The 19,721-nt window shown below is 54.9% G+C and overlaps 1 protein-coding gene across 3 annotated transcripts in view; it reads right to left on the reverse strand.

Moving 5' to 3' along the window:
• The window catches only part of AGAP3 (ArfGAP with GTPase domain, ankyrin repeat and PH domain 3), a 135,948-nt gene that overhangs the window by 94,141 nt on the left and 22,086 nt on the right, over window positions 1-19,721 (reverse strand). Inside the window, exon 1 of one of the 3 annotated variants that reach the window (XM_034066419.1) lies at window positions 2,743-3,694. The exons of the other annotated variants lie outside the window; for them this stretch is intronic. Within the exon in view, the coding sequence (XP_033922310.1) occupies window positions 2,743-3,583 (841 nt within the window). The 5' untranslated portion in view covers window positions 3,584-3,694. Of the gene's footprint in view, window positions 1-2,742; window positions 3,695-19,721 lie in introns of those variants that run through there. 3 annotated transcript variants of the gene reach the window in all.

Genomic DNA, 19,721 nt, shown 5'->3' on the forward strand with positions numbered 1-19,721 from the left:
TGAACAAAAACTCCAGGCTCTGGAAACAGGGTGGCAGTGCTGGCTTGGATCTCTGCCTGGACTCATACATCCAGCTTTCCCAAAGCGCTGATAACCACAACTGCAGCTGCACCCCTCACGAGGGCATGTTGGGACTGTATCAGCAGCTCTCCTAGGGCTAAGGTGGGCAGCAACAGCACAGAGAGCATCAAAGCTTTTGAAACTTCGAGAAGGTGTTAAACCACTCTGGGTCTGCCAACCTGAAACAGGAATGGGGCAGAGATCTCTTTGAGCTCCCTCTTCCTGCAAGCCCATGTTGGAGCAATACTAAGGTTGTGCACCTCCAGTCTATGATGTCCTGGCTTTAGAGGCTCACAGCTCCCACTGGAGTGAGCCGGAGCTCATGGACCAGCATGCTGAGTGAAGAGACAATGGGAAACTGCACATAAGGTGGGACAAGCAACAGCAGCTTTGCTCTGCAAACTTCCCTGCTGCTTCTTCACATCTTGTTGACCCCAGGAGGACAATGGCTGTGTACAGAAGCCTGTGCTGCCTGTACTGGGTACCAGGCAGACAATGGCAAACCAGTGTTCTGCAGTAAGACCAAACCAAAGCATGAACTTTGCACCTCCAGGAAACAGGGCCTGCTCAGCCACAATGAGCCACAGACCCTGAAGCAGGCCAGAGAGGCCATCCCCAAGCTTGGGCCTCCAATATGAGCCATGGTGGCAAATGCTAACCACCCTGACAAGCAGCAATCTCTGGTTGGCTCCAAGCCCCCTCCACTGCTCCTCAGTGAAGCCTCAGAAGGCTCCCCAGCAGATCATCGAATCACAAAATCAGCTGGGTTGGAAAAGACCTTTGAAGATCACCAAGTCCAACCGTTACCCCAGGACTGCCAAGTCCAGCACTAACCCATGTCACTGAGGGCCTTACCTACATAGTTGTGAACACTTCCAGGGATGGTGATTCCACCCCTGCCCTGGGCAGCCTGTTCCAATGCCTATCTATTTTCCCCAATATCCTCTGGAGCATCTTGAGGCCTCTTCCTCTTGTAACTTGGGAGAAGAGCCCAGCCACCTCCTAGCTCCAACCTCCTTTCAGGTGGCTGCAGAGCACAGGGAGGTGAGGGGCGAGGACACAAGCCCTCAACCTCAGCTACTCCCCTGGGAATGCGGCTGCCGGGCTGGCTGCTGCTGGCGCAGCTCCTGCTGGAAGCCGCTGGCAAGCAGGAACAGGCCCCCCGCCGCACAGGCAGGGCCCGGCCCTCCTTGCCCGGATACACCCACATTCCCCAGCCATGAGCGCAGCCTCCCCTCGCCTGGGAACCTCCCGCCACCCAGCCAGCACCCGGCCCCGGGCACCCCAGCCAGCGGTAGGCCCCCAGCAGGAGCACACGGCAGCAGCACAGCCCTGTCCCTTTGCCTCGAAGGCAGCCTCGGCCACCCGCCCAGAGCCCCCAGGTCTTTCCCCAGAACACAGCGAGCCCTGGGGATGAGGGGGGCTGGCAGGAACAAGCCCCCTGAGCTCCCTGTGTGGCAGCAAGGCTCAGGCTGCCAGCAGCGCTGCTCCTCCGATGGTCCTTGGAGCCCAGCCATCCTGGACAGCATCGTGGGCACAAAGCTGCTCCAGCAGCCGCTGTCTGGGGAACAGGTGGATTCCTTGGGGAGCCCACCAGCCCCATCTGCCCCTCTGGTACATGAGCTGCCTCCAGAACGCCTGGGCTCCAGAGCAGAGTAATGGAAACCTGAAGAGGCTCGCAGGGGCCTGAAAGCAGCTGCCCAGCCTCCCCAAGCGCAGCAGGTCCCAGCCGGCCCAGCCCCAGCTCCAGCGCCATGTGTGCAGGCCAGTGCTCCAGACCTTCAAAGCCTATGGATGTTGTTCTTGCTCTCCAGACACTGCCCAAGGACCTGACAGCCGCTTCAACTGACAGTCCCCATCACATGCCCAGTCTCCATGGGAGTACTGGCTCTGTGCCCTTGTCCCATCACTCGGGATGCTTATGCTCCATGGGCTGCCCCACACCCAGCGAGCATGACCATGATCCCAAACACACACTCCTCACCTCCACTTGGCCCCAGGGCAGACCCCGGCAGCGCCATCGCCCTGACAGAGCCTGGTATAAGGGAGCTGCTTACAAGAGGGAGGTGCAGGAACATTCCTGGGCTCCACAAAACCCACCCTTGCTGCTCCACACCTCAGCTCTGGCAATCTTCCAAACAGTTCAACCCTCACTCCTGAGCCCACTAACACCCCTCCCATGCAGCTTCAGTTCCTTCTGCTCCCCCAGGGACACGGCACAAGGTTCAGCTCTCCCTGCCCTTGCTGGTATATGACTGGGGCAAAAGAGACCTGGTACACGTGTGCTCAGCTCACAGGTGTCCAACCAGCAAGAGAATCCAGACACTCGGAGAAGCTGTGGCTGCCCCATCCCTGGCAGTGTTCAAGGCCAGGTTGAACAGGGCTTGGAGCAACTTGGTCTAGTGGAAAGTGTCCTGCTTGTGGCAGGGGGTTGGAACTGGATGAGCTTTAAGGTCCCTTCCAACTCAAACCATTCTATGACCGATCACCTCCACCTAGCCACACTGCAGCTCCTTCAGCACCAACAACAGCCTCATGAACGTTCATGCTACCTTGCTACGGCCAAGCTTTGCTAAGTGCAAACCCCAGCGAGCTGGAATAGTCCACAGTCAGCCATCCCCACAGAGCCCACAGGTGCAGGGGGGCTCTCACCAGGCCAGAAGCACTATTGCCCTCACTTACCCAGCGCTCGCAGCGGACCACTGCCCAGGAGGACAGGCTCAGCACCACCGTGGGGGTTACTGGAGCACGTGCTGCTGGTGCTGCCACGCTCTCGCCTTCGGAAGCGGCTCGTGAGGAGTTTCCAGAGTCCCCCAGGCTGCCCAGGGTCGGTGTGCAGCCTGCCCCCGACCCTGGCCAGCTCTGGATAGAGCAGGTCCCGCTTGCTGGGGCAGGTGTGCAGGGAGCTGGCATCTCCCTCGCTCTTGGTGCGGAGACGTGCGGGGCGCAGGAGTCCCCCTGACTCCGACCTCCGCAGCTCGTGGCCCCGTCGCAGACGGAAACTGAAGCTTTTGCGCAGGGAGCTGAAGTTCTTCCTGGGGCCGGAGCTGCTCCAGCCGCTGCCCCCAAAGAGATTCCATCGGCGGCTACCCCACAGGGAGCCCCCGCGGAGGAAGCCGGGGCTCTCGGCGGTGTGCGGCTGCCGGGCCGAGGGCAGGAAAGTCATGCTGCTGGGGCGCGGGCGCTGCGCCCCGTCGGCCCCGTCGAGCAGGGACTGTGTGCCCTCGCCCTCACACTCTCCCGCCGAGTCGGGCTTGCGGGGCGAGCGCAGCCTGAAGAAGTCCAAAAGGCTGCCGCGGGCCCTGGCGGGGGGCGGCGGGGGCAGCAGGGCCCCGGCGGCAAGCCCGTTCCCCGCCGCGCAGAAGCTCTTGGGCCGCCGCCGCTGCTGCTGGGCGGCTTTGAGGGCGGCCTGCACGGCGGGGACGCCCTGCAGGTCCAGGGACTCGCAGACGCTGACGGCGCGGCGGGGGCTCGGCCGCGGGGGGCCCCGGCCCGCCTCGCTCCAGCGCCAGCCCTCCGCCATCGTCAGCTGCGGGGCTGCCCCATGGCCCCGGGCCCCCCGCCGCTCTGGGCCGCTGCCGGTGCGGGCGGCAGGCCCCGGAGAGGCGGCGCAGCCGGGCCCCGTAAGCAGCCCGCTGCCTGCCGGCTCCCACGCCGCGCCGGCATGCCCGGGCCGCGCTCCGGCGCGCCGCCAGCGCGGGGCTGGGCCCGCCCCGGAACGGGGCCGGAGATGGGGATGGGGCCGGGGCCGCCCCGCCCGGCCTCGCCCTCCCCTCGCCGTCGCGGGCACCGAGCCCCGGGCGAGCTGGCACTGTCCTTTACCCGGTGCCGGCACCGGGAGGCGGCTCTGCTGCAGCCCCGGGGGCAGGGCCCTGTCACTGCCTGGCCGCTCGGTGCTCGCGGCGGCAGCCTGCGCTTTGCAACGGGGAGCGGCGGCGCTTCCCGGCCGGCCCGCACTCGCCACACCGCGGTGCTCCCGGCCCGGCCCTCGTCAAGGCTGCCCGCGGCCGCCTGCACCGCCCGGCTGGGCCGGGGACAGTCAGGGTCCGCTCTGACCCCGGAGCGAGCCCCCGCCGTCAGGGTGCAGGGCAGACAGTGCCCGCCAGGGGGCGCGGCGGAACCGCTCGCCGCTATCGCCGGTCGCCCTCGCGCGGCTCCGGGGGGCAGTGCCGGGGGCCCTGCAGGGCCGGCACCGAGACACATACACACACACTCACACACACGGACACTCTCACACGCACACACACACGCACACACACTCTCACACGCACACTCAGACACACACATCACACACAGACACACACATCACACACACACACACTCCCACACGCACACTCAGACACACACACACACTCACACCAGAGCAAAGCCTCTTCCTCCATCACACACTCCATGGCTCAGCTCTGGCCTTCCTTCCAGGCCGCTTCTTCCAGAGCCCCCCACTGCAGCACCCACTCCATCTCCTCCCCAGCACCCCCAGCCATTCCTGCCTGCAGCAGGCCACATGGGGCCTCCTCCTCTCTTTTCCCAATGCATTTTCCCTTTCCCTGGCTTTTCTCCCTCCCACTCTGCGATCCCTCTGGGAAGGGGATAAAAAAGATGCTTGGCTCTCCCTTGATTTATTTTTTCACATTACTTTTACCTTTTTGAAAGCCCTGCCTGCTAAACAAGCCTTCTAGCTCTCAAGGCCTCTCCAGGAATGTGTTCATACCAGCGCCTCCTTTTCTCCCTCTTATCCAATCTTTACTGCTTCAACTCTTCCAAAATCCCACCATCTTTTCGGACTTTGCCCTCTCTTCGATCCTTCATCCACCTTCACAGTATGTCCCCACCATTTCTTTGAGTAACACCCCATCTCCTGCAGTTCTCTGTGGATGCACCCAGACCCAGCCATAGCCCACAGCTAAATCCCACCTCAACACAAGGCACTGCCAGGTTTAGCCTTTCACCCTCTTCCCATGGCACAGTCAACACCTCAGCCAAGCCCCTTCCTCTCTCTCCTCCATCCTCCCCCAAGCACACAGGTTCCACCATCTCCTCCCCCACTTCCACCATCACCCTGTGGCATAAGCAGAGCCGTCACGCAGCAGCCTCCTCCCCTGGCTAGAGGTCCTTCTCTTCCCTGGTCTCATTGGCACTTTCCAGACACTAAAACCTGTACATCCTCCCAGCCGCAAAGTGCTGGGCACACAGAGCAGATGCCCACTGCAAGGAGCAGCTCACAGGTGCCTGTCCCCACACTGTCCGTGCTTCTTGGGCAGTAGATGGGTGCACCTAGTTCCCTCCCTCCCAAACCAACGGGCACCAGTGTCTGAATGGGAGCAGAAGGCGCCTGACAACCTGCCAAAGCCACAGCTCTGCCATCTGTGCCAAGGTCACAGGAACACACGAGCTGCCAGACTGGATCCGACCCTCATCCACATCATCTGCTGTCCTGTCTCCCAGGAGCAGCCGCACTGCAGCGAGGAGCGAGGAATTCTGCAGAAAGCAATTATGAGGGAATGTCTTCCAACGAGCGCGGAGCACCAGACGAGCCTGGCTGCGGAGACCACAGTGTCTCTGCCACCAGAGATGTCAGAACCCATCACACAGACGTCTGTCAGGAGCGATCCAGACACAGGTAACGAGCCCGTGGGCAGGGAACCAGACCAGTAACCTCACAAGCTCCTTCCCAACCACGCTTTGCAAACTCCGTGCTCCCAGGGATTGGAAGTTGCTGCTGTAATGAAGCGGGACCATCTATATTCATCCCTTCCCAAGATCCTGGGTTTAACTTTTTCCCTGACAATGCCAGATGGTACACCTTCTATGTGAATCTCATCTTTTTTAAACATTCTGCCAAGTTCTGGGCTTTCAGTATCACTGAATCACAGGAATATCTCTGGAAGAGAGGATGTACCACACACTCCGCTACCGAGGCGGGGTGAGACGCGTGTGGATCACCCGGACAGACGTCTGTCTGACCTGTCCTTCACAGCCTCCCTGAGCCAACTGCAGCACTGCACCATCCTCACTGCTCGCACTCCTCCTCCCACAATCCTGTCCGGATCCCCCTGCCTGCACACAATGACAATTACTCCTGCAGTAACCGTATAAGCTGTGCAGGAGAGCAGGCTTCATTCTTCCCCACAGCCTCAAACGTACTGGGAAACAGTGTTCCCCACAACTCTCAATGTCTTCTTCCCTGTCCCACCGAGGATTGCACTTTAAAAGCTATTAGTGCTTTTAATCCATTCCCTTCAATCCTCTGCACTTTGTCTACTACCTTTTTCTAAGTGCAGTGCCAGAACCTGGGCACAATGTTCAGCTGGGGCCTCCAGCAGCACTCAGAAGAAATACATGAACAACATCCATATGGCTACATCCCAAGAAGATATTGGTCTTTACTACAGTAACAACATAATGGTACTTTTATCTAATTAGCCTGTTACGAGGCAAAGGTCTCCACATGCTACATACATTGATTTGATCCCTTTGGCATTATTCCCACAGAAAGAGCAAAAGACGTAAAATAGAATGAAATGGAGCCTCGGATATGACGTGTGGTGGCAAAAAACTGCAGGGAGGGTGCTTGCACCTAAAAAAAGGTCTCAGACGCCATCAGATATCAACAGCACATGGGCTTTGGCTGCCTCTTCAACCAGTATGGCTGAAACAGTGACTGATGGAAGAAGTCTTCTGAGAACGAGACCAGGAAACCAGAAACCACCAGCGTTTAAAAACAGCCACCGCTGAAATATCCCCTATGCACCTCTAAGCATCTCTTAGGCAGTTTACTCTATGACTATACCAGGTCTGACTGGTGCTGTGTGCATATCTAATGCAAATGGGAGGTTGCAACTCCATTGCCTGGTGGAAAGGCGGGTGCTGGAGTCCCCTGTGCCATGCGGAGCTCCGGAAGCAGACGAGCTCCAAGAGCTGGGATGTAAGAGGGACATTGTGCTTTTGCAATCTTGACCCAGGGCAGGTGCCTGGGGACAGAAGCAAGTTAGTCTCTTACCAGTACTTTTATGAGTCACACTCATGTTCCTAATATTATGGCAATGAACATCTGCCTTAGATTAACAAAAAGCCATGGGAAGCTAAACAACAGCTGCACTGGAAGACAGTCCCAAAGTCAGGGAACTTTCCACTGCTGGCTGGTCCCCAGTGAGAAGCTCAGGGTGGAGCCCTGAAATGGAAAAGGAGTCTGAACTGTGACTGGTCAAACGCTCCACTGCGCTCCTCCAGACCTAACTGGCACCGGTGTATCTGCTCCAGCTGTCTGCAGATCCAGAGGTTTTGTTGCAAGGGGCAATTCAGCCTGGAGGATGGGATGGCCGCATTCACTGTTCCACGTGGGTTTGAAGGTGCTGTTGCTCTGCAGAGGGGCCCAAGACTGGGAGACCCACTGCAGCAAGCCACATGGGCAGCACAGATGAGGACCTGGGACTGCAGTGTCTGAGAACACCTCAGCAGTTGGGGATGGAGGGGTTTGGTTCTCAGCACAGCTAGAGCTGCAAGTTCTCAGCACCCTGGCAGCATGCGGATGCCAGCAGCAGACTAGGACTGGACAGACATCAGTCTGCTCCAGGGACCTACATGCACACACACTGTGCCTGCACTGGGGCCATGGGCAGGAGACCAGGCTTAGTGCCACTGCCCAGGCCAGGCCGTGGGATGCCCAAGGACCCCCAGCACACACAGTCCAGCCGGACCCATGTGATCTCAGCGTGAGGCTGGAGCAGCAGAGCAGGAGGGCTCCATTCAGTGCCACCGGCTGAGCCCATCCGCAGCTGCAGGAGCGCCCCGAACGCAGTGCCAGGACCGCGCCGGAGCTGCCAGGCTCTGCAGACCAGCTCCAGCCGGCTCGGCAGCGCACCAGGAATACTGATGAGGCTCTGCCCAAACCGGGAGCATCCGGGAGCACGGGCTCCGCTGCCTGGACATGGGGTGCGCAGCGCCGCAGCCCCGCGTCACAGCCCCGCTGCCAGCGCGTCAGCAGCGCGCCACAGACGTCCTTAGGGGAGGCGGTGGTGAGGGCAGACCCCACCGGAGCAGGGCGAAGGAGATGGAGGCGTTTCCCCTGACCCCGAGCAGGGGACACTGCTGAGAGCTGAGCTCAGCCACAGCCAGGCTCTGGGCTCTGGATGCTCAGCATCCAGCATCCAGCACAGCCAGAGATGTCAATCACAACAGCTCCACTGCAATAACCCCTTCTGGTCACTACAACCAAGCCATTCGCAAGAGACAACATCCCCACGTCTCCACTGACAAAACATCCAGCAGTCCCCTGCAAGCCCCCAGGGTCTTAGACTGGAGAAATGAGGCACTGCTCCACATCTGAGCTCTGGAAAAGCCCTCAGTTCCCTGCCTGTACCCCCCTTGCAGCCCTGGAGCCCTGGCTTGCCATGGCCTCTTGAAGAGAGGCAACTCGGAGCAGGCTGGTGCCTACAGTTTCCATGGAGAGGAGAAGCAGGCCCAGCCAGCAAACAGTTAACAGCAGCCAGGAAGTAAACAGAAAAGGCACATGAGAGCCTGATTTCAGCATCAGCTCTCTCCCTCCTCCCACACACGCTGCACACCCCCAGCTCGAGTCCTGCCTGCAAACCTGCCACTGCTGATGAGGAAATTACCACTTTCTCCCCACTGGGATTCACAATGATGAGGCAAAACCACCTCCTTCCTACACGCCATGAGGTCATGCCCATGTCACCCAAACCTCCCCCCACACCACGCACACAGGATACGGGCACTCTCTTGCCCACCAAGGGAACCTGAGCAGCTAATCACTACCATGCTGCAGACCCCGCAGCCCCACACCAACACACAGTACAAGACAGATGCAGAGATGGCTCTTCCTAAGCCACTCCATACCTCAGTGCCACAGGGAAACCCTGGAAGGTAACACTCTCAGATGTAATCTCCCTGGCTATCTTCCTGCTGTAATAGAAGATCAAGGCAGCGATCACTTTGCTCATTAAACCACCCCCCAGGCACTTGTGCAAGCAAGGATGTTAATACCAGTGTCCTGACTAAGTCTCAGCCTCTGCTTAGCTGCAGTTATGCTGGTACCTCCACTCCAAGCCAGCCTCACCAGTGCTGGTATCAGGCTGTTCCCAGGCTGTACTTACACAGTCCTCTGTGCCCCTCACCACTGGAGATGCTCAAGCAACGGCTGCAGGTATGAGCAACGTGATTAGGCTAGGTACTGTGAAATACCCTCAGTATTTTGAAATCCAAAGACAAAAGCCCATGGAAAAAGTTGGGATGAGGACTAAAGGAGACATCTTCATGTCCTCAAGCTCAACCCTTGCCCTGCCTTTGAAATCCCTTCCATAATCATAGAACGTTTGGGTTGGAAAGGACCTTAACATCATCCAGTTCCAGCCCCCTGCCATGGGCTGGGATGCCTCACACCAGATAATGTCACCCAAGACTATGTCCAGCCTCACCTTGAACACTGCCAGAGAGGGAGCATTTACCACTTCTTTGGCCAGCCTGTTCCAGCGCCTCCTCACCCTCACAGTAAGGAACTTCTTCCTTACATCTAACCTGAACTTCTCCTCTTTAATCACTGTTTACAACAGTAAAAATCCTCTAGTTTATTCCAGGGCAGCAGAGGAAGAAGTCTCCCAGGGAGGGAGCTGCACAGGGAGCAGCTCCTCTTGCTGCTTCCCTATCAAGCAGTGGGCTCAGGATGGTGCTTCCCAGCCTCACTGGCCGGGATGGGGCATCAGGACATCCACACAAGGCACTGCGTGAAGCGGGGAGGGAACAAAACCCTTCCTGGGTACCAAGAACCTCAAAAATCCAAGAGTCCTTCCCCAAAACCAGGCAAACCATGTCTTTTACACGTGACTGCACCACTGTCACAGCCACACGCCCTGTGGATAAGGGACACTGGTACACCTATGTGAAAAGCCCCCACCCTGCCAGGTCTGCACTGACTGGACGGACCCCTATCCTCAGGGCCTTATCATTCCATTGCACGTGGCATTGCTCAGACACCACAAAGGAAACGCACCGGAATTACAGGAACAGCAGACACTGTCAGACAGTAAGAGTGGGAAGACATTCTGCTCTGCAGAAAGGAGAGAAGCCCAGAATCCCAACAGGGATGCTCCCAGCATTGCTTCCCAAAGCTATCTGACACCGGCCCTCTCTGGAAAACATGCAGAACAACTACACTGTAAGAAGCCATGGAAAGGTCCCGTCTTCCCCTGTTCCCTCCAGGCATCTGCTCAAGAACAAGAGAGGAGGTAAAGGAAGTAGTTTTGAAAAACAAGCTAAAAAGCCAGACTGATAACAACCTGAGATGCTCACATGGAACTAAGCATCCCAACAAATGCCTTCAAATACCATTTTACCTCATGATTCCACCTTGTCATCCTCCCAAGGAACAGCTCAGTGACTAAGAACATCAGCACACAAAGGCAGAGATTGTTTTGCCACAAACAAGAGACAGCGGTGAGAGCAGCATTAGTAAATTCTTCTGTATCACACCTGGTGCAGGGTCATCACAACACTCTAGCCCCTAAAGTTCTCTAGAAAAGAGAAAAATCAGCCTCCTTCCTGCAAAACAAACCCTGGAGAGTTTTAGTTTAAACTCTCACCAACAATAGTTTTAGAAAAGAAGATGCAACTCTCAGGATGCCAAAGAATGCAGACATCACCTAGCATACAAACCTAACATTTACAACAACATGGTGTCAATGAGAATACACACTTCATTAAATCCACTCACATCTTCAGCTGGTGCAACAAGGACCTTGGAGCAAGCCAGAGCCAGCCTCCAGCCTGCAGCACTGCAGCATCCTGCAGCATGTGCCAAGCCAGAGCCCCCGCTCCAGGCTGGACAAGTGTAGACCTCTCCTCCTGCTCCCACCTAGGTACAAGTGTCCCAGGCTCCAGCACCATAAGCCCAGAGGCAGGATTCCTGCACAGGTCTCCACCAGCGTGACAGCATCTCCTCCCTGCCACATGCAGCTCACTCACTGGGGCACAGGGCAGCTCCTTTGATGATCCATGGATGCTAACAAGTCAAGATCAGTTCTGATCACATTACCTGCCGGCCCATTACCGAGCTCAACTTTAGATGGCCGTCCAAACATGCACCGAGCCATGTGCTCATGAGCCTCAGCCAGCAGAAAACTGTAAGGTTATCTGCAGAACATGAACTTCAACAAAACATTTCATACAGTGAAAAGGGAAAGACATCACTAACAGGAGAAAGGTGGATATTAGTGCACCAACTGTGACGTTTTCATCTACAGATTAAACAGATCAAGTGCTTTCAGGGCATGGACCTGCCAACACTGAACTTTCAGTACCTCTGGTTGCTTATATCAGGGTAACTAGCTGAATTTTTCACTGCAGTGTGGAGGCTGTGACCCAAAACTGCCTTCATGTCCAGGACACAGGAGGTGGCAATCACAACACTGGTGCTGCAAAGCAGGTCAGGGAATCCTGGGAACTGCAGACCAGTCAGTTAACATCCGTGACAGGAAGATCAGTGAAAACGATGATGAAGAACAGAGCAAGTGGAGACACAGATACATGCAATCTCCTGGAAAAGAATCAGGAGGGATTTTGCCAGCAGCAGTCACACCTCACAGAAAGGCATCACCTGCTTTGGATGGTAACCAAAATCATCTGAACTCAGGAGATGCAGCTGGTCCAGCTGCACTGGGGACATTCAGCAACAGCCTGACCAAGTCCCTCCACCTAGTGCTTTCGAGTTTCTCTGGAAGAAGGGGAGTGGGCCAAGGAGCAGCACTGGGATTCAAAGACAGCCCTGCCCATGGAGGACAAGACAAGCACCCTGACAGCACAAGCAAAATGTGGGTGCTGGGGCAGCTATTCCTACCCAGGCATAGGGCCCTTGGCTGTGACAGGCAACTCGGCCACAGCCAGATGTGTTATAGCATGGAGGAGGAAGTACAGGGAATGAGAGGGAGAACCATATAAAATCCATGCTTTATGCCCACCTTCAATGCCATGCTCTGGTCCCAGCTCACAAAGAGCTTCCGTGAAGCAAATAGAGAAGGATCTATCAGCCTAAGGAGGAGAAAGCCAAAGGGGGGGGGGGGGGAGGGAGGGTAAGACTCCCAGTCCATGATTTGATCTCCAGGGCACAGGTAAGAAAGAGAATTTTCCAACAGAAGAACTGAGGAAAGTCTAATTAAACTGACAAGTTTCAAAACAAAGGGAGGCATTTCTTGGATAGGATAGGATAGGATAGGATAGGATAGGATAGGATAATGACTAGACTAGACACACCATGCTGCCAGGCTGTGGACTCTGCCACAGGATGTTGTGGATACTCGAAGTTCATCCAGTTCAAAAGCAGTTAAACCAAATCACAGAAAACAATCTAACCAGCACTATAAGATGTGGACTCTACCACTGGTACAGGAGTCCCTCAGCGACACACCACTGAATACTGGGTCAACCAGGAAGATAATACTGTAAGGTCATCTTGGCTTCATCTGGTTCCTGTGACATTTGCCTTCAGTCACCTTCTAAGAGGAGACAAGGCTAAACCGAACTTTGGTCTGAATCAGCATAATCCTCCTCAAAGAGACCCTTGGTTCCTCTGCTCACCCCATAACCCATTTCTGCTCCTATTTCTATCAAAGTCCTCTTCTCCACAATGGGCATCATACAAAGGCTCCTGGAGGAAACCTATGCCAAGCCTTACACCAGGACACTGCTGTCTGCACATCACATACTCCCTATCTAGCCTACGGCTTCACTTGGCATTTTGATGCCAAGTCTCTTGCTTCAAGAAATGCCAAAGCCTAAACCAGCCCCGGCTATGACTCCAGAGTGAATGGTGCAGTACAACTTGAAGGGAAAACAATACCAAGTAAGAGGAAATTCCCATTGCGTTTTATTAGCCTGGCACTCTAAGCACACTTTCTCTGTAAGCCTGGGAGCCTCAGACTCAACAGCTTCCAGGTAATGAGTTCCTCAAATACCTCTGGCACTGAGGATCATCCTTCCCTCCCAGCAGCAGGACAAGGGGGAATGGCTTTAAACTGACAAAGGGGAGATTTAGATGGGATCTGAGGAAGAAGTTCTTCCCTATGAGGGTGGTGAGGCCCTGGCACAGGTTGCCCTGAGAAGCTGTGGCTGCCCCATCACTGGCAGTGTTCAAGGCCAGGTTGGATGGGGCTTAGAGCAACTTGGTCTAGTGGAAGGTGTCCCTGCCTGTGGCAGGGGATTGGAACTGGATGAGCTTTAAGGTCCCTTCCTACCCAAACTATGCTGTGGTTCTATGACCATGATGACTTTTCAAAGGACGTCAGAGAGCACCCAGCACCCTGCTGCTGCTTGCGGCTGGCAGTGAGAGGAGGTGACAAACATGGGACCAAACACACATTTAGCTGTGCTCTATTTTTTAATCCCACTTTAGTGTAATCACTACCGGTGTTTTAATTACGATGTTTACTGTGACAGCCTGTGAGCAGACACTGACTGCACTCAAGAGGTAACAGTTATTTTGCAGATCAGCTCCTGGCCTCTCAGGAATGACCAGCAATGATTCAAGCAGCTCTGCAGCCTGCACCATTGCTCCCGGGATGGGAAGAATAACCCTGCTTTCTGGCTAAATTGTAGCTCGTTAATCAAGCCTTCTGCAGGGGCAACTAGCCCAGCCTTTCACGCACTTCCCTCAGTGGTTTCCAGCCCTAAAGCATCTCTCTTCCCAGCCAACTAAATAAATACAGCAAAACCACCACCAGTGAGGCAAAAGCAAGAACGCCTCCAGCCGAAGCCTCAGCCCAAAGCTACAAGCCAGACTTTACAGATCCATGAAGTGCCAGGACACTGCCAGGGGCATTCCTACATTTCCCTGGGGCATCAGGGACGGAGGGGACATGCAGGTGTTGCAGAGGCAGCAGCCTGGCACAGCTCTCCAACAGACAGCAAGTGGCTCAGGAGCACCAGCAGCCCCCCAGCCTGGTGCTTTGCTCTTCTCTATGCACTAGTCTGGCAGCCAAGAAGCTTGGAGAGCAAACACAAATGTCTCTGAGACCAGTGCCCACCCCACAACCCCCAAACCAAACCTGCGCTGCACTGCACACCAAAGGGTGCAAAACCCAGCTCACTGTCAGCAACCATCATGGGCCAAGGCTCCTGACTCAGCCCTGGCTGCTGACCCTCCCTCTTCAGCAACTCCGGCAGTGCCCCCATGACAGGTAGTGGGAAAGGGGGGGCTCAGCAGCTGCCCCAGCCAGGGCCAGCCCCACAGGGAACCCAACATATCCATGCAGAAATGGTGGACACAGCTTCAGGCTGAGAAGAATTCTGGGACCCAAGGAATATGATCCAGCCCTTGCTCAGCTGTCTGCCAGGCGAGCTGCAAACCCATCCTTGTTCTAAGGGGCTGCTGTCTCACCAAACAAAATGTGTCCAGCACTGAAGGGGACGATCTAACCACCCAAGAGCAGACAGCTATGACACGAGGAAAGGAGGGAGCCCTCCCTGTGAGCCCAAGCACCTTTACACCCCAGCGCAGCACGCAGCTGCCAATAACCTCCACCGGGCTGGTGGGAGGGGACCCTGCAGATGCTGTCCCAGATGGGCTGACGGGGCCATCCATGGTTTTATCCTGAGCTCATGATAATCCTTAATCATCCGTGGGCTGCAATGCAGCAGCAGGAGAGGAGCTTTGTATCCTTACACTGATGGAGTGCTTGGGAGCTGGACACCATCACCAGCAGATAAATAAGGAGGTACCACAGGCAGCACCCAGAGAAAGACCAAAATGGTACCAAGAGCCCTCCAGTTCTTGCAGGTGAGCTCCCTTCACAGCACCTCATTTCTGGCACAGCTTAGGCAAGTGCATCGGCAGGTAATGGAGATTCAAGGGGTAGAGCTTGAGAGGCAGCAGTGCCTGCCCCGCTGTTGACCACACGACCTTACCTGGGGCCTGAGTGCACATTTTCATCCTGAGTAATGCAGTGCTTTGTGGAAAATATACAAGCACATAATTAAAGGCTGCATCAAAACCCATATGCAAAAGAGCCCAAATTAGGATATAAAATGTAAATTTTCCCAAAGTTGGCTTTTGGAACCAAAGTAATATTTGCTGGGTTTTAGTGCAGTTTCCTTGTGAGCCGTTTCATATGCCTTTTTGTTTTATGCAAAAAAAAAGATTAAATTTTATCTAACTGTACCAACCCTTTTGCATAATCCAGACAGCATGAACTACAGAACTGCAGAACCATGACACAGCCGCTGCCAGCTGAGCTGCGGATTTGGATGCTGGTCATTGGATGGAGATTGCAACCCAGGAAAACTGGTGATGCTGCTAGAGCCCCCCAGCTAGTGTGCTCCTGCTTTATTCCCTATACACACACCAACTGCACCAGCCAGTGTGCCAGGAATTCCACCCAAGTACCTCCACTCGACTGCTCGCATCCCTGCTCTGCAGCAGCACTTCTCCTGCCTGATGCCGGGTGTCCAGCCTGTGCTCCTGTGGCAGGAGAGGCTCCACAGTGTGCTGGTCAGGCCAAGCACTCGGCAGGCTGACCCCCTAGAGCAGCCTCACCATGCCATTCGTCTCCATCAGCACACGCACCAGCCCTCAGGCAGGCAGAGCTCTGTTGGACACAGGCATTTCAGGCTCCTCCCCGAGGCCTCTGCACAAAGACCATCATCAGTCAGATTACAAGAAGAAAACAAAACCCAAGCCACACACAACAGAGGGTGCTGGCCTCCCACCTGCATTCTCGTGTTCTCACAGTCCCCCAGAGGCTCCTACTGCAACCACAGATCCCTCAGCCTGGGGATGGCTCATGCTCCCAAGGGAAGCACGCACCAAATGGTCCCCATGGGAAGGAGCAGCCTCCACGTCGCTCTGCCCCATCTCACACCCGCCCTGCGAAGTCCCAGGGGAGCCTGACAGGTCCCTGCTGCCTGACCGCAGAGATGCGCACAGGAAGGCTTCAACCACACTGGCACCCATGTGAACTTCCCATGTGGCTGGGGCAGGAGTTGACAGCTTTGGGTGCCTCTCACCATGCCAAGACTGGCTGCTGTTTAGCAGGGAGGACACAAGGATAACCAGCTGTACCAAACCATATGTTGGGCCAGCAAGAACTTGCTGTGTTTGAGATCCCTCTTTGCACGTGCACCCCATGCTGCTGGTGCCTCAACAGTCCCACAGCAGCCACCCAAAACATCCCTGGCATCCATGTCACAGGCAGCATGCAGGACATCCTCTGTCCACTAACCTCCCAGCAACCAGCTCCAGGGACTGGAGAGAAGAGATATATCTATGCCCCCCTTGCCCCTGAATTACTGCCCTCACCTCCCCAAAATATGTGTCTTATTTACAGACGGCATCTTTCAACTTCAGCCTCTAACCACCTGCCAAAGGAAGGGACTGCTCATCTAATTCTGATCAAATAACCTCTCAACAGTCTCTGTGACACAGGAGGGCTGCTCAAGTCCCCTCCTGTGGCTACATGCCACAAGCCAGCCACTAACTCACGAGTCTTTCTCAATCCCCCTGATTTCCCAATGCTTTTCCGCTGGTGCGCACACAGCAGAATCAGGCACTGTCCCAGCCCAGCCTCTATGTCTCCCACCAGGCTCCCTACAGATAATCACACACAGAGAGAATCCAGACTGCCCCTTCTGTCCTCAGTACTGCGCTGGAAGCTCATTTTCCACCAAGGAAAGAGCCCAGATCCTCATGTCTCCCCAGCCCCTGGCTCTCCAGGCAAGCCCCTCCCTCTCCTCCACCAGATTCATTCCCCTCCCTCACCGCTGGGATTCCTCCCTGGTTTACCACTTTACATAATCTTTATTAATTCAGTTACCATTCCGGGTTATTTTTTTCCAGCAACCAATATAAATGCTTAATGCTACAAGGTGAAGAACAGCTCCCACAAAACCCATCACACACCCAACTGCTCAGATACCCATTTTATTTACAACTACACACCAAGGTCCTAATTCTTACTCCATTTTACTGGTTTAATGTTGATCATAGACTCATTTCTTCACTAAAGTTCACTCTGTCCTAAACCAAGTATCATAAAGAGGTCTAAACATCTTATTTCATTATTAATACCTGTACCTAATCACTCTCTGCTCAGGAGCTGTCATCAGCGTTATGGAATACAAATCCCATCAAACATGCTACTTGGCACTCATTTCCCCTCCTTTAATTCTTCATTAATTCAGACTGTGTCAGCCACTGTGCTCTTTCCCAGGGATCGATATCAGGCTAACTGTATCATAAATACCTGAGTCATCCCATTTATCCTGTTAGAGGCTGGCACAGCATTAACCAGCTCCAGTCTCAGTCATCTTCTCATGCAGGAGCCACCAAGAGGCCAGAGATCAGAGAGCTCTGCAGCAGCTCCCCAGGGCTCCTGCCTTGCAAGCTACCCAGAGCCGGGAATCATCAATACCTGATTTTAGTAGCTGCTGCCCAACACTAACAACCATTCCAGGGAAAGCATTTCATCTCCCCAAGCCCAGGTTGAGAATGCTTATACTGCATGGCTACCGACAACCCATGCACTTTAACCAGCCATGGACCAACACTGTAGTTGAAAAATAAACCTCATAATTCCCAATTGCCACTAACCAAGTTGCATGCAGACTGCTCCTTGCGTCTTATTCCTTCAGTTCTCTCACTTGCAGTCTTGGCTTTTTCTCCGTTAGCGATTAATTCTGTGACAGTCTTAATTGTTCAGATGTGCTACCTCCTTTGTATGCCAGCCTGAATCCTGGAACAGCACAGCCTTCTTCATTAATTGTGGGCTTTGGGTGTTTTGGGCACAAACAAGACATTCTTTAGAAATGAATAATTATTGCTTGCATTTGCTATTTATGTTCTTTCCCCTAAGTACTTGGGCTCATTATTTATTTATTTAGTTCAGCTCTGTGACATCAACCCTTCTAAAACAAACAGTAACCTGCGAGTGCCACAAAAACACCATCACCAGAAAGAGCACTGCATCCCTGCTCAACCATTATGGAGGGAGAAGGATTTGGGGAGCTGCACTGTGAGGGGAAGGGGTGGAATGTCCTGCCCTCCATTACCCATCTGGGGATGATCCAGTATTGAGGACAGGGCTGGATGGATGGCTCCAGAGAGATCACTTTAGTGGAGATGCAGCAGGAAACACTGCTGGGAACCTCCTCCAGGAATGCCCAAGGCTGGCACTGGACTGGTACGCTGGAAACACCACAGCACCAAACCTGGCAACTTTGCCATCCATTGTGCAGTGCTGCTCATGTCTAAAATTGCAGCGTGATCAGAGCACCAGAACATTGTCTGGCATGTGCAGACAGATGCAGTGCAGATGCAGTGCAGTGGCAGTTCCCACTCCACCTGCTGTCTTCAAATCTCTTTCAATATGGTTGGTGCTGCACTGTTCTGGGGCCAAGTTGGGAATGAACAGCACTGAGCCACCAAGGGTGGAGGAAGAGTGATACCAGGGAGGAGTGCAACCACTTCCCCATGACAGAATGCTTCTGAACAGCATGTGGGGGGTTTGGTGGAGGGAATGGTGATACCCAAGGCTGGATGCTCACCCTGGAGGAGAGGCTGAGGGAACAGGGCTGGCTCAACACAGAGGAGATCTGTTTTCAGCTCCCCATCACTCCCTGGGGTGCTGGACACGGACTGAGCCCTAACCCTTCTTTGAGCAGGCAGGCAGACTATGGCAGTCATCCAGGCAGGGTTGGCATTGCAGTAAATACTGCTGTGCCGCTCAAGGGCCACAGTGAGCCATACTTCAAGGACTGAGCCCCCCCCCCCGTTCCCTGCATCTGCCCTCAGCTGCCCTTTGGCTTTCCAGCGCTGTGGGTGAGGACTGAGCAAGCACACCAGCTATCTGCTGCCTGGAGAGATTGCTGCAAAATTCGGGAGCTCTGGGTACTGAAGCACTTCTGAAGGCAGGTGTGGATCCTTATGCTCAGAGCTCCCCTTTTCCCTGCACTGAAGCCACCAGAGCAAACACGCATACAAATACAACATTTGCTCCATCTTTAAACATCTTTGACATCCAAGGTCTCCTTGGCCAAACAACAAATCCTCCCTGAGCCAATGAGCTGCTCTGGTGCAGTCTGGGAAGTCCTTAAAGCAGGAGAGATCTGCAGGGAGCCACTGCTCAGCTCTTCCTGTGCCTCCACCATCAAAACCTGCCCCTTGCGTCAGGGAACAGCAGCACCAGAGACCACAGCATGTTCCCCAGGGCTGCAGCTTCCCTCCTTGGGAGAAACCCGGGCTGAAAGGATGCACAGCTCTTGGAGAGGGCACATAAAAGCCACTGGAAAGGAACCACAGTGGTGGCAGCACCTCCAGGACCAGGGTCTGGCGCACAGCAGGACCCAGCTGCAGGTCCCATAGCACAGCACTGCCGGAAGAGCAGCAAACAGGAAACCTGCCCCGGCCTCGGACATGCAGAGGAACAGCCAGCTGGTTGAAAGGAACTTCTGAGAAAGAATAAATCACATCAGGCTCAGACAAAAGGCTCTGGTTCACAGAGACCTTTGCTCGGCCGGATGGACAGAGCGAGTCTCTCAGCAGGCAGCATGTCCTCATTCTGCTGCAGCTCAGGCTGTGGCAGCCCCACAGCTTCAGGAAATGGAAGGTGCTAGAACAAGTGCAGCATTTGCAGGTAAGCACAGAAAGAACAAAACCGCCAAAA

Source organism: Melopsittacus undulatus, chromosome 1 (assembly GCF_012275295.1).
Source record: "Melopsittacus undulatus isolate bMelUnd1 chromosome 1, bMelUnd1.mat.Z, whole genome shotgun sequence".
Lineage (NCBI taxonomy): Eukaryota > Metazoa > Chordata > Aves > Psittaciformes > Psittaculidae > Melopsittacus > Melopsittacus undulatus.